Source organism: Acanthochromis polyacanthus, chromosome 2 (assembly GCF_021347895.1).
Source record: "Acanthochromis polyacanthus isolate Apoly-LR-REF ecotype Palm Island chromosome 2, KAUST_Apoly_ChrSc, whole genome shotgun sequence".
NCBI classification, from domain to species: domain Eukaryota; kingdom Metazoa; phylum Chordata; class Actinopteri; family Pomacentridae; genus Acanthochromis; species Acanthochromis polyacanthus.
This window is the reverse complement of record NC_067114.1, coordinates 4,663,688-4,678,950: the sequence shown is the minus strand read 5'-3', so window position 1 is coordinate 4,678,950 and position 15,263 is coordinate 4,663,688. Positions and strand designations below refer to the sequence as shown.

The 15,263-nt window shown below is 39.3% G+C and overlaps 1 protein-coding gene across 1 annotated transcript in view; it reads left to right on the top strand.

Moving 5' to 3' along the window:
- Positions 1-15,263, top strand: part of cdkl5 (cyclin-dependent kinase-like 5) — a 65,225-nt gene that overhangs the window by 4,045 nt on the left and 45,917 nt on the right. Inside the window, exon 3 of the mRNA XM_051941405.1 lies at positions 5,535-5,569. Within this exon, the coding sequence (XP_051797365.1) occupies positions 5,535-5,569 (35 nt within the window). The remainder of the gene's footprint in view (positions 1-5,534; positions 5,570-15,263) is intronic.

Sequence of the window (15,263 nt, the reverse complement as noted above, 5' to 3'; positions counted from 1 at the left end):
CACTGAGGACAGATCCAGTGTAGTTTTGTCATGAGAATTCACATCATACAGCTGAACTCTACACATAGCTGCTGTCAGATGTCATATATCCTACATTTCTCCTTCTGAACTTTGCATTTTTAATTCAGTGCAGATGGATTTTGAGGGAGTTTTGAGCCTAAGAGGTCGGGGAAGTTTGTCATGGAGTATGACTGTCCTCACAAGGAAAATTAAAGCTTTAGATGTTTGTTTGCCACATATTTTCCTATTAGTTTCCTTTATTTATCCTCCAGACTGCTCAGAAAAGCAGTCCTGAACCCAGATCATGATCAGACATTTCCTAATCCCTGTATTTCCCCGTCCCTTCACTTATCAGATTTGAGTAAGAAGCCTCTTTGTTTCCTGATCTGCTCCAGTTTTACTTTTCTCTTCATGCAAACTCCAAACATCCTCCGTGTTTAACTGTTGTCTTGATAGTTTCCACAGCACTAATTTATCCTACTGTGCCCCGCTGTTATCCTCACTACTCTGCTGCTCTGAGTTTCTTCTTTTGAATAGATACTGTTTTTTTCCCTAATTATCTTCACTGCTTCCATGTTTTTTTAATCCATGGTTTAGTTACTGTCCTCTGGTCAGCAAGAAGTGTTAAGTTTCACAGACTTTAATTAAACCATGCTTGGGAAAAGTAGAAGGAGCTGGAAAGTCAAAGCAGAAAAGTCGCTCCATAGCACTGATGGAATTAGAAGTGTGGAAATGCACAATATGTTTAATTTACCGTGTGAGCGATCAGATTAAAGGTAATTCCACCTCACTTAAAAAGGTTTTCACCTTGTGAGCATGAAATTATTTGGATGCCAGATTTTGTTTGAGAGTTTACAACAAAACTAAGGTATGACTTCATATAAAATAGCTCAATTGTTCTTTTTACCCTCAGTGTGAGCTTTACTTGCCCGTATTGTTGGATTCAGTGTGCATAAAAAAAGCTTTAACTGTCTTGCTCCCATATCCAATGACCTGTCATTTGTCTGTGTGCTTTTGGTGGCTCAAGGTTGTTTATAATTTTGCAAGAAACTGTGACCAATCTTCTGCTGTGCAGAGGATTGTGGGTCAGAATGGCCAGAGAAGCATGCAAACAAATATAGTAGGGCATCCTGGTATTTTTGGTGTACGAAATTTGACATACAAGGGTTGATCAAAAAAGTTCCAAGACTGTGCCTTTAAACATCAAAACCTGATTTGAGTTTGGCAGTCATCCCATCTAAGTAGTCTCCTTGTGCAGTGACACACCGCTCACAGTGCTTCTGTAACGCTCCCTGGACGTCCCTCCATCTAAACATGTCAAACACCATCTGCAGTGAATCACCTAAACTGTGTCAACATGGTGACCTCTCAACCTCAGTTTCATTTTGGGAAAGAGGAAGAAATCACAGTCAGCCAGATCTTGTGTGTGCATGGTGGAGCGATGATTGTGTTGCTGTGGCTAAAAAATGTGTGTGTTATCATTACCGCTTTGTGACACCCACATGCATCACGCCACTGCTCAGGTCATTAGCGCTGAATGTTCTCCTTCAGATACCTCCGGATGTTACAGCAGAGCTCTGCCTTGACCGTCTGACCCCAGGAGATTGATTCCTGATGCACAAGCATGTGAATGTTGAAGAAAACAACCAGCATGTTCCTGCTGCGCTTCCAACATGATGCACTTTGTACAGTTTTACAAACTGTGAGTTCTTTCACTGTGAAAACTGCCATTTTTTTGCATCACGTCACCAGTAATGGTCCTTTACATGATCGTCGAGTGCCGACTCTCTCAGAGTGAGATGTTTTCTTCTCTTTCCCAGTTTAATCTCATCATCATCATCATCATGTGTCATCTTCGTTACAAAGGTTGGCCACCATAGATCTCCATTTGTGTCCATTATCCGCAGCTCTCTTCTCTTCAGTGTAGGACTGTGTTGGACTCCGCCTCTTTATGTCCTTTTCCCTCTCTGCCTTCCTCTTGCATGTATTCCTCAATGGTGCCTTCAGGAATTATGTCATGGAGCTTTCCAGCACTGCCACTTTCTCCATGTAGTTTCATCTACATGGAGAAATTGAAAGTACCAGTAAAACTTGTGAAACACAGCTCCAGTGGTTGATAGCGTGATACCAAGTCACATCCTAACTTATGACAGCTGCTGCTCTGCTGATGAACATGAGCTCTGATCTTCATGCACCAGAAACAGTCTCTGATCTTATTGATCCACCCTTCTACTGTGCATTGGGACATAATGACACTCTGGTTTAATATATGGTGTTGTATTACCGCTGTTGGGATTCACACTGGGTTTACTTGACTTTCAGCGGTGAATTACGGTTTGTCTGTTAAAGGTCGAAGGTCAAGGTGGTTAGTTGATTCACTAAAGTGTTTCACTTAATCCTGAATGTGATCTTTAACTGAACAAAATCAACTATTTCTGCCCACATCTATCCAAACATTAACTCACAGCAGTGAAAGGTGCTGATAAATGCTCTCATCCTGCCAAGAGGGGTAAAATAAAGGTATTTTGGGCAACGAGATACCCGAGTAGGTTGGGAGCAACCATATGGTCAGCAGTGAGTTCCTGGCCGGTGAGACCTTATTTCCCTGCTCCTTTCTCTATATTTCCTGTCTCTGTCCACTGTCTCTATTTAATTATAGCCAAAATGTCCAAAACATCTTTAAACAAAACAAATTCATTAATTCCTTACCTGATTTTTTTTTGTTATTTTCACAGTGAAAAATTTACCATTGAGGGAAATTTCTAAAATACCGTGGTCGAAAACATCCGCCTCCTTTGCGTGCATGAGTACTGTATGTCTGTGTGCCTATGTGCTTCTTTGTGTTCATGTTCGGTCGACTCTTGGTGCAGTCAGTGACAACACTGATGGACGGCCCCAAAACGAAATAAATGAGGACTGAATTTTACCCAGAGCTGCAAATGACCCAAAAGTATTTCGCACGCACATCCTCCACACATAAAGCCATGCAGACATTATTTCTTGGATGGACATGAATTTGTGCTTCAGTCTTAACACACAAGTAGCACACAATGCTTACTGTACTGTTGATAATTCTCCCTGGCTGATCTACATCAGTGCCTGTCAGTTCATACTAATCACAAAGTTTCATACACAAAGAACTGCACTTCAATCAGGGAAGATCTCTAACAGCAGATTATGCTTTTTGCTTGTATTGAAGCCACCATGTGTATAATTCATATGTATGTATCAAAAAGTTTGCATAATTTAAAGTCAGTTATTTTCATCAGTGAGAATCCATATTTGCACATTTTCTATCAGTAATATTATGAATGCTCTGACACACTTAGCTGTTTAATAATATATCACTCTGTGTTTTAATTATTTAGAGTTTTGCTTGGGAAATGCTTTTTTTTTTTTAATGTGTTTGACAAATAACAGTAAATACCTGTGTCTGTGAGCCTCAGCTGGCAAAGCTATGAAGATGAGCTCAGTCAGCGTCACAGCTGTAGCAACTTCAGAACACTTTGTACTTTTTAGGCTCAACTCGCTGCATCACAGTTACTGAATTCTGTCAAAACCAAGAAAAGTGATCGTATCACTCCAGTTTTAAGGTCCTTACACTGGCTTCCTGTCACTCAGAGGGTAGATTTTAAAGTCGTGCTGCTGGTCTACAAAGCTTTAAATGGTCTAGGACCAAAATACATCAGGGACCTCCTGACTCAGTATGAACCACCCAGACCACTCAGGTAATCTGGATCAGGTCTTCTAGTAGTTCCTAGAGTAAAAACCAAACACGGAGAAGCTGCATTCAGCTTCTATGCCCCATATATATGGAACAAACTCCCAGAAAACTGTAGATCAGCTGAAACTCTCAGCACATTTAAATCCATTCTTAAGACGTGCCTGTTCTCAGCTGCTTTTGATTAAAGTATTTTAAATTATTTTAAACCTTATTTTATGACAGTTACTTTTAACAGTTATTTTAACTCTTATTTTATGACAGTTATTTTAAACAGCCCCTGTTTTCTGACCCATGTTTTTGATCTTTTTACTGTTCTGTTTTTCTTTTAATAATTGCCCTTGTTTTCTGACTTCTGTGTTTGATCTCTTTACTGTTCTGACTTTTTTTTAAAAAATGATTTCATAAATGTTTTCTTTTGTTTTTCTTTTAATAATCGTCATCCTCTGTTCTTAATGTCTTTGTAAAGCACTTTGAATCGCCTCGTTGTTGAAATGTGCTATTTAAATAAATTTGCCTTGCCTTGCCAAAAGTGAAGAAAAATCCAGGAAGGGATCTGATTTGAACCACTGGCTGCGTTTTCAGGTTTCCAGCAAGGTAGCCTTTACTTTCAGCTCATAGTTAGCTGAACAAACAGAGAATTTCAAGCTGTCTGATTGGGCGTTTCATAAAAAATACTCTTTGGGATTCACCGTTCTCTCATCACTATTTATGTGTGCATTCTTGTACCTCTAACTTGTCAAAGAAGCACATCTTTTGCATCAATAATTCAACCAGGAAGTTCATGTCCATTCGAGCCTTGCAAGTGCTGTCAACATGTATTATTCTGTTTCTGCGTTTGCAAAATGGGATTACTTCCTTTCAAGATTGATCAATAATCAAATGCACTTGCAACCAATACAAAAGCTTAGGAGTGCTCTGTCCAGCAAAGCTCCAAAATGTATCTGCACTTTCTGAGTATAAATAGTTTGAGAGAATGTGTTTGTTTCAGGAGTCTGTATCCATGTATGAGTCTTCAGATCATCTTTACGGGATAATCACGTCCATTAACAAACAGGAAACAATTATTCTGTCAGTATTCAACAAATACAGCTGCACAAAGCTTGTACTAAGCAGCGCCAAAAAAAAAATGTTCACAACAGTGACAGTACATTTAAATGAAAACGACTGAGCAAAAAGGGTGTGACTCTCCTTAAGACCTGATCTATACAAACCTATAAACCCTGCACAAACATCAGGCTGTGTGGTGCTGATGGCCTCAGAAACAAGCACAGACAAGTAGAATTAGCTGAAGTATAATGCTGGATGTGTGGTCTGAAGCAGTTTGGAAAGATATGGAGAATAATTAACTTGAACTAATGCAAGTCTGGCTGACATGTTGTGAAGACAGAGCTGTAAACCTGACGTTTAAAATATCAGTGGTCAACCGATTCTTGTTAAGTCTGTCGTAGCAAAGACACAAATCTACAGGGACATGGGTTTCCTTTCAGTGTGTGTGTGTGTGTGTGTGTGTGTGTGTGTGTGTGTGTGTGTGTGTGTGTGTGTGTGTGTGTGTGTGTGTGTGTGTGTGTTATTTGTCAAAGGTATAGGCATAAGTGTGTGTTGAGTGTGTGGGAGAGTACGTTTGCCTCCGCCTCACCTATTAACTGTTGTTTCTCTGGTGGTTCTCACCTACTGCACTTGTTTTTTATGAACCTGTTTGTCAGAGGTTTGGAGGCCGAAACATAATTAAGACGTTGCAACTTAACAACACGTCTCTGCCTCACTTTTTATTGATCTTTTGTGTCTTTCTCTCCTCTTCTCTCTCGTCCAGGAGCGTATGGAGTGGTGCTTAAGTGCAGGCATAAGGTAAGATGTCATTTCTGCACTGCTTTCATGGGAAAATATTCACACTTTACGCATTATTGTGATATGGGGCTGCAAAAGGGTGCAGTGGTTTGCGGTGTTGCAGCAACAAGGTTCTTTCTGGGTTGGAACCTGCTGGTTCGCTGTGGCTTTTCAGTGCTCCGAGTTCAAAAACAGTCCAGAAACATGCATAGTAGGTTCATTGTGATTCTATATTGAATGAAATGTCATCCACAAAAATGTTCTCCTTTCTGTCAGCATTTGAATTTAACGGACACAAAAAAAACCCTGAAAAAAATATTTTAAGAAAAAATCTATTTGAAAGAAACGACCAGATTCAATGCTGCAGACCTCTGGGTGACTTATTTTCCTCTCAAAAACGTGTTAAATTGTGATTCATCCACAACTGAGCGTCCAAGGTTGCATTTCTCTGTGTGTTAGCCCTGAAATGCAATAGCAGGGGTCAGAGATGCCAGACCCACAACAGGATAAAGAAGCTATAGCTAATGGATGGAAGGATAACTGTGAAATGAGGATCTTTGCATTTTTGTGCACTGAGAACAAAATCGGATGATGAGAGGGAACCGGTTGTACAAACCAACATTAACCTAATGATAGAGCAGATTCGAGATCTTTATTTGTGTCATGCTCATACAGTGGGCAGGGAAATGCAGTAGAACTCTTCCACAAGGATGTGCAATAACAACAAGACAGGTTTTTTAAAAACTCGCTAAAATAGAAGACAAAATAGTCAGAAGAACAGAGATTGGGAAATAAAGCGCAGTGTTGCAGTGATGTGTGTGTTTTCATGCATCTATCCTTGGTTACATTCCAGTCATTCTGCCTCAATTCACCAAATCCCCCAAGTCTGACCATCTTCAGTTTGACAGAAGTGATGTATATTGATTGAGATGACCATGTGTAAAATCTGGGGTCATGGGTAATATCAGTTTTTGAGTCGAAAAAGATTAAAGGTCATTGATTTTTGCGTCGTTTTCTTCACTCCAATCTGTGGATCAGTGTTTGAAGTGTCAAAACTTCAGAAATAATAACACATTTTTAAAGCTCCTATTGATGCTTATCACAGGATAAAAAATACAAATCTGCCTCTTAGGGTGAACAATAATGGCTTTATTGTTGGTAGAGTATTGGAATGGAAAAAAAAAACATGAACATTTTTTCATCTCCTTCTGAGTCTCTTTGTGTTTGTGTTGAGTCCGTTCTTGGGTTGATGGAGGTCTTTCATGATCCTCTTTAAGCATCCTTGTGTAGATGTCTTGGAGGATGTGGAGTGTTGTGCTTATGGTACGCTCCAATGACCTTAGAAAGCTCTGCAGGGCTCTTTGGTTGTGAGCAGTGCACATTTTCCACCGCACCAGAAGAGAACATCATCAGCTCTTACAATAAACCCTGATTGTCACTATATATACACACATATTGTCCGCTATGTAGAATCCTGTATAAGACCAGATGCACGCCAATATTATTCAGTCTGAGAACACGGTGGACCGTGTGGGTTCATTTGGTGGCTCTTCCAGAAACTATTTTTGCCATTAATGTAGTTGGTATGCAGGGAAGCAGGGCCTGCTGGTGTGACTCATGCAGCAGCGTCTACCATACATGCCTGCATGCTTCCCAGCTCTGTTGTGTCATCCTCTACCTGCTGTTTCTCGGCACAGTGTTTATCAAGCAAAGGCGATGTTCTCAACCTGTTCTGAGCTGCTAATCAGAAAGTTGTTAGGAGATTTTTTTTTAAAACAGAACTCTAAAAAAAAAAACCCCAAGTGTCAGCTGTGGGAAGATGATAAATGCCAGCTCAAAGACCTCTTTACACAATGTCATTTGGGCTGTCTGAGGAGAAACATGGTGACATCTTTGGTTGTCAATCCAAAGCAGTGGTCTTAGATTGCAATAAACCAAACACTGCCTGCAGCAAAATGTAGTATCGAATTCTCTTATTGTGATTGTTGGTCCAACTCCAACCAATGCTCATGCCAGTTTTTTAATCCTTGAATAAATTTTCCACACTTTCCTCCTCCAGCTTTCTTATAGCTTGTTGAAGCATAGAAGTGTCAGTTCTGTGGCCAAAACTTCTTCATTGTTTTCCTACTTTTTGAAACCGGAGTGATGCAGATCAATGATGTAAACCCACGTCTGAGCGCATATTCTTTTCTTTTTCTCTTCTTTTTTGTTGCATTGTATTACATGTTTAATGCCGTATCAATTTAAGGAAACTCATCCACATGTATCTTAACAGTCACACAGATTGTACTCAGAGTTCCTGTTTGCCATTTTTAGCCAAGTTAAACTGGTCACTTGTCACATCATGAGCTACAAAACTGGATTAATGTTGTCTTGTTCATTCATGCAACCTTCACTGTTTCACTAGAATGTTAGAGTTTGAGGGCAAACTTTCCAAACATAAGCATATTTGTGCATAAAAGGACACATTTGGATTCCAGTGTAGGAAGTGAATTTTACCGGAAAAACATGCCTTAAAAGTTCCATATGGTGAAAAGCTGTTTTTATTGGTTTTTGTGGTTGTTTTTACGTTGGAGGTGTAAGTAAGGACCGCTAAGATATGAAGAGTTTACTTCTGCCATTTCTCAAGCTTTCCTCTTTTACATAATTCCCAATGACTGAAATGCAGCCCATTAAGATTACATGTTAACCAACAGTCACTACAGTAGAAATATAGCTTGGAAAATCCAAACTGAATCTCCAATCTCCTTGTTAGGAGATACAGGAGAGTCAGTTTGGCATTGTGTGAATTGAATCGCGTTTCCCTCCCGGTACAGTTTGGTACGACCAATCATAGCACGGGAGGCGGGAGTTAATGCTGCGTCATCTTCAGCGCCTGGATTACCCATAAAGATGATGCCGGAGGAGGAGGAGTGGGGCCACCGCCGTAAAACAAGAAGGAGAGAGAGAGAGAGAGGAGGGGGGCCAAAGCGAATCTTTTTGTGGTCTCTTGGCGTTTTGGATGGCGTTAGTCGTTGCCTCTTTTCACTTGACGTTTGCGACGATGAGGAGGCAGTGGATGACTCGTTACTTTCGGCTTCTTGCCATTGTTTGTACAGAGGAAAATCCCGTTCCAAACGTGTGAGTAAATTTAAGCAACTTTTACACATACGCACCGACTTGGTTTGGCTCCGATTTAAAGTTATTCCTAACACCGCTAATTGTTCAGAAGGAGTCTTTTGTTGCGTAGCCTTTTAAAAAATAAGTGTTGTACTTGAGAGTACCCCATGTATTCGCAGATTTTTGTGACAAAAACGACAGTAATCATTCACCGCGACGCTTTCTCGGCTGCATGCCATTGTTGTTTGGACTACATGGACTACAAGGTCGATTTGTTTGTGCGTCACATCCGTGTTACGCTGATTGGTTCTTTCTCGTTCAAGCTGCATTCGTTAGCCCCTCCTTTTTGAAATCGTCTCGTATCATCACGATGCCAGACTGCCTTTATTTGTATTTATATTAATACATAAATAAAGTCAGTCTGGATTTTCCAGGCTAGTAGAAATACAGATTTTTATAACATTACAATGTCTGACAAACTCACAATACACATGATTTGAAAACATTTGTACTGGGACTTTGGCGATATTTCCACGTAAAACAACTACTGAGAGAGAAAGATTAAATAATGACAGAAAGTTCTGATCTCACACACTCATTTATGTTTGTGTCATCTGCTGTGGGTATTTCCTGCACACTGTCAATCGCAGATGCAGAGAGAGTCTTCTTCCTGAAGGGGCCCTGGACAGCAGCAACTCTACAGACACTCAAACAACCTGTTTAGAGCAGCTTCTAAAAATAGCAGTTATTCAATCACAGTAAATGAACTGTCCTCCAGTATTTTAAGCTGGATTTTTAAAAGACGCATCCTGGCACATGTGAGGCTTTTCTTTTTTTTTTGTAATTTGCTGAAAAGTGCCAAAAATATTGACCTTTGAAAGAAGACAGGTTGTTAAAATCTTAATATCAAAAGACACAGAGGCACATCTTTCACATTTAGCTAAAAATAACTCAAATAAAGAGAAAGAGTTACTCATCACAAAAAGACAAGTTGCATTCACCTATAATAAGACATGAAATCACTAAAAAACACCAAATAGTCCATTTACTCTATAAAAAACAAGACCAGCTAGGTTTTCAGATCAGTATACTTTTGCTCTGCAGCCTTTTAGCAGACTAAGTGAGGCTGAGAGTACTAAAATTAGCAAAGATGCGTTTAATTGATCAACAGTCCAAATTGTAGTGAACAGAATATTATTAATCTTTCAAAAGTTGCACCATATATATTTATTTTCTTGCTAGTTGATCATAATTAGTATTAAAATAGCATTAAAGTCCTTACACTGGCTTCCTGTCACTCAGAGGGTAGATTTTAAAGTCGTGCTGCTGGTCTACAAAGCTTTAAATGGTCTAGGACCAAAATACATCAGGGACCTCCTGACTCAGTATGAACCACCCAGACCACTCTGGTAATCTGGATCAGATCTTCTAGTAGTTCCTAGAGTAAAAACCAAACACGGAGAAGCTGCATTCAGCTTCTATGCCCCATATATATGGAACAAACTCTCAGAAAACTGAAGATCAGCTGAAACTCTCAGCACATTTAAATCCATTCTTAAGACATACCTGTTCTCAGCTGCTCTTGATTAAAGTATTTTAAATTATTTTAAATCTTATTTTATGACAGTTACTTTTAACAGTTATTTTAACTCTTATTTTATGACAGTTATTTTAAACAGCCCGTTTTCCGACTTTTGTTTTTGATCTTTTTACTGTTCTGTTTTTCTTTTAATAATTGCCCTTGTTTTCTGACTTCTGTGTTTGATCTCTTTACTGTTCTGACTTTTTTTTAAAAAATGATTTCATAAATGTTTTCTTTTGTTTTTCTTTTAATAATTGTCATCCTCTGTTCTTAATGTCTTTGTAAAGCACTTTGAATCGCCTCGTTGTTGAAATGTGCTATTTAAATAAATTTGCCTTGCCTTGCCTTATCTAAAATATGCTTTAAGTACCAAAGGCTGTTGTGCAGACTGAACACTCAAAGTGCTATTCTGGCCATTCTGCAAACTAAGTTTTAACTGTAACTGTCAAATAAAAAGTGTAATATTTGCCACAGAAATGTAATGTGTAGTAGTATAGATGAATAGTTAAAATGACCTAGAATTGCCTCATAGTACTGTTATTTCCAACACTGACGGATTGCTGACTGTAATTTATTATGAATGGTAATTTTGCGACTGCATACTTAATTTAGTACCACATACTATTAATTTATGAATATAGTGCCTTTAGATAATAAAGTCCTATATATAGAACTGCTACAGGTTTCAGTTAGAGGAAGAAAATCCCTCCCTGCCTTGATAGATGTACCCTTTTCATTTGATGCTTGCATATTAAAAAAGAAGAAAAACACAGGCCTAAGAGATGAGGCACGCTTTTGGAGAACATTTTTTGCACCCAGGAGCTTTTTAATTAGTGTGATTATTTATGTAGCACTTTAATTAATTTGGCTCCAGTTTACACCAAAGCAATCCAAGCAATCCACGGTGCAGTACAGAGTCCACTGGAAAGCATTGGAATGAATGGACACAGTGGTTTGTTTGGACTGTCTGGGGTTTTCCATTCCTCTTTTTGCTCAGATCTTTGGATTTAATGAGTTGGCTTACACGGGGATTTTCCAGACTGGCTTTTGAAATAGCCAAGTTTACAAACGTTGTGTGCAGCGATGATATTTTAGAGAGTAGGAAAAGTACATTTAGAAATTTACAAATGATTAAGGGATTCCAGTACACGAGTGGATACAAATTTCAAATCTAAATCTGTTTGCATTGTTCTGAATGAAGCATCAAACTGGTAACCTGCATTGAGAGAACAGAATTGGGGTTAATGGCAGATTACTATAAGCACCTGTATTGAGGTTTTCATTATTCAAATGATGTTAACTAAGAGTTTAATCCCAGGGAGAGCAGCAGTGACTGGAAATATGACCCGTATTTTCAATTTATAGTATGTCAAGGTAGGAATTTACATATTAAATCAAATGATCCACATCCATCCATCCATCCATTCTCTATACACCGCTTTATCCTCACTAGGGTCGCAGGGGGTGCTGGAGCCTATCCCAGCTGACTCGGGCGAAGACAGGGGACACCCTGGACAGGTCACCAGTCTGTCACAGGGCTACACATACAGACAAACAATCACACTCACATTCACACCTACGGACAATTTAGAGTGATCAATTAACCTCAGCATATTTTTGGACTGTGGGAGGAAGCCGGAGTACCCGGAGAAAACCCACGCATGCTCAGGGAGAACATGCAAACTCCATTCAGAAAGATCCCAGGCCCACCCCGGGATTTGAATCAGGGGTCTTCTTGCTGCAAGGCGAAAGTGATAACCACTACCCCACTGTGCAGCCATGATCCACATTGTGCTCAAAAATATATTGTAAAAACAAAAAACAGACACACACTTTTTTTTTAAAAATGTTAACCTTTAAACTAAAACCTGACAGTGGGTTTGTTATCTTTAAAAAAAAACAGACACACACCAGATATACGTCATTAATCATCAGCATGTTTAAAGAAATCAAAGCCTAAAGTCATAAGAGTTTATCAGAATCACTTTATTCTGCATGTCGTATTGAAAAAATGCCAAAAAAATGAGCTTAAAAACCTCAGTGCTGTGACCAGCAGCCTTGTGATAAAATTTCAGACACTTTTTGGTTGAACTGCAGGCTGTGTATGCAGAGCACACATGAGACAAGTATGGAAACAAATTAAAATGTCGATTAAATAACTTTCGCATGTGGAGCCCCATTTCTTCCCTGTAGGCATGTGGAAAACTATTGAGAAGTTTTTAAAATGTGTTATAAAATAAAGAATCATTTTTTTCTTTTCATGGCATTATGAAGACATTTTTAAGTTTGCTGTACTTCCAGTAATGCTTGTGCAGTTTCCATTGAGGTGCAGGACTTTATACCGCAGTGAAAAATGAGCCCACAGTGAGTAAAAATGACAGCAGCCAAAATCCCCAGAAATTGCTTGAAATTTAGAAGGGCAGTAATGTTTTTTAGCTGCCCTTTATTGGGAACAAACAGGAGGAGGTCATCCGTTTGTTGACACCTGAAACTTGCTTCATCTTGGCGCACATTTTGTGATTTTGTCATTTGTTAATATCTTTACTTCAAGTCTGCTGTGTTGCTTTTCTGTACACAAGATCCATCTCATGTTTGTGTGTCTTGGAAAAGGGATTCCCCCTCAGCGGCTCTTTTCAAATCTTCTATTTTTCATGGCTAAAGGGTTTTTTTTCCGTATGAAAGGGCTTTTCCTGCATAGAGAAACCCCCATTTAGTATTGGCCAAAGGAAAACCGCCAGTACCAGAACGGTAACAGTTGACAATATTTAATATACATACATAGTTTTTTGAACCAGTTCACTAATTTGGGGTTTCATTTACTCAAGCATAATGAACTTGTTTGTTCATCAGATGGTCAGAAATAACAGAAAAGCACACCGACTTCTATCAAAAAAAGGTAACGGAAACTCTTCATTTGTACTGTGTGGACCCATAATGCTTATTGTCGTGCCTAGACACCCCCCAAAGGGCCTTTCTGAGCCAGGAAAAACCCCGGTAGGCACCCCTCTGAGGCTAATTTGTGATTTTGGGTTCTATAAATAAAAATGACTCAACATATACCGCTGAGCAAAAATGTTGGGCAGTCATTTATCCTATATCAGTGTAACAGCTCATATTTATGAGTCTGTTAAGAAGAAAAATACAAAGATAAACAGTTGAGTTATGCTACCGAGCGATGTATTACCGTCTTATTTTTGACATGCACAGCACAAATGTCTATCAGGACAAAATTAAATCACAAATTAATAGATTTTTTTTGCCATTTACAGAACCTTTTCTTCAGCCGTTCCTTCCAGGCCTCATACAGCCTCAAACACCTCCGGCAGAAAGGTAGACTGGCTGGCGCATTATCTGAGAAGGAACATGTTCTAGAATAAATATTCATGCGGAGCGGATGAGGCAACATGTTCTCCTTTGACTACTCGAATCACATTTTTAGTCCAATTCCTTCCATGTGCACATTTCTGAACATAATATATTTGTGAAAAACACCTAACGCTGCACAGAGAGAGAGAGAGGACTATTGTAGGAGGAGTGACAGTTGCTGCAGAGTCAACAAGAAAAGAGAACACAAGAGATGGAGAGAAATTCAGAGGATTTGCTTTGGGAAAGAGTCAGTTTTATTCAAGATCGATTGCTTTTGCTTGATTTTAAGTGAAAATTATGGTTAGATTTCAGTTTGAAGATCTCGTACTCGACTTAAAAACAATCCAGATTGTTACTGCCTACATTGTATTATGGATTAAAAGGAATTAAAGTTGGCTGAAGATGGTTCATAATGAAGTTGTGAGTGCTTGATGTTTTCCCTCTAGTCCCTTTCTCTATACGTGACATTTCATTTGTGCATTTTTCATTCATTTTCGTTCCTATATTTGGACAAGTTCTCTCCACGTCCCGTTTCATGAAAATTTCAAACATAGACTGTATATATAGTGGACGTAGCATCTGGCTCCAGAATTGAAGCCAACCCGGAAGTGTCAAAAATTTGCAATATCACGCCGTCCGCTAGGGTTGGCTCCAAAAAGCTTTTTCTCCATAGACCCCAATTCATTTTTGGAAAAAATAAAATTTGATAGACTGATGTTCTACAGCTCAGGATTTTTTTCCCATTAGTTTTCATGGTCAAAATGAGAGATCAGGTGGCCGATCTTAAAATAAATCAATACTGAATTTTAAATAAATCGTTAAAGTTGGCGAAGCAAGGGGGCGTGGCTATACTTGATAGACAGCAACAGAAGCCTCTGCGGTAAAATGTGGGCGGGATAAGAGAGTCCTCAGCCAATCCTGCCCCTAGTTGCTCTCCGGTCCAGTCTGTTTGATGACGCTTTTTACGTCACTGGCTCCAAAAAATCCAAAACGGCGACCAGGAAGTAGCAAAATCCGGGCTTCATTTTCTCGGCGTTGAAACCAACGGGTGACGTCACAGTTAGTTTACGCCTGATTTCAAAAGAGCCATAAATTATATAGATTGAGTAAAATTCAGATATGCACACGCTCGCATTCTGCAGCCATGTACAAAATGACATGGTAAGAAGAACACGGCTGGAGAGGAAGTCGCAACCCAATGGAAGCTGATAAAAGCTAAACTAAAGGACAATCTGCATATCAGATGTATTAAAATGCAGAATGCAGCCGCCTGTGAATGTGGAAATTGGCTTTCGCGTCGTCCTGGTCTCGTCTTCTAAAGATGCTTGTCTGTTGTGTGGGAAAGGCTGAAGTGTTTATGCGCCGCTTGTTTGTTGGCTAAAGTCGAGTTCTGCATTTGTGAGACAGAAACATAGAATATGTGATCATTGGCTGCATAATTCATTCCATGCACATTGTTGCTTGCTGTGTTATTGTCAGAATTAGCGGGACAGAGAAAGTTTGAATATTTTCACGTGCATAGTTCTGGATGGATGACTAATCTGTCCACACGTAGAGAAAAGCAGCTGCAGAGTCCGTGGATAGCATCGACTGATTTGTGTCCAGCAGAGTAATCCTCAAAATGTTCAACACAATATAAATCACTGTTTGTATGCTGTATGAAAGACA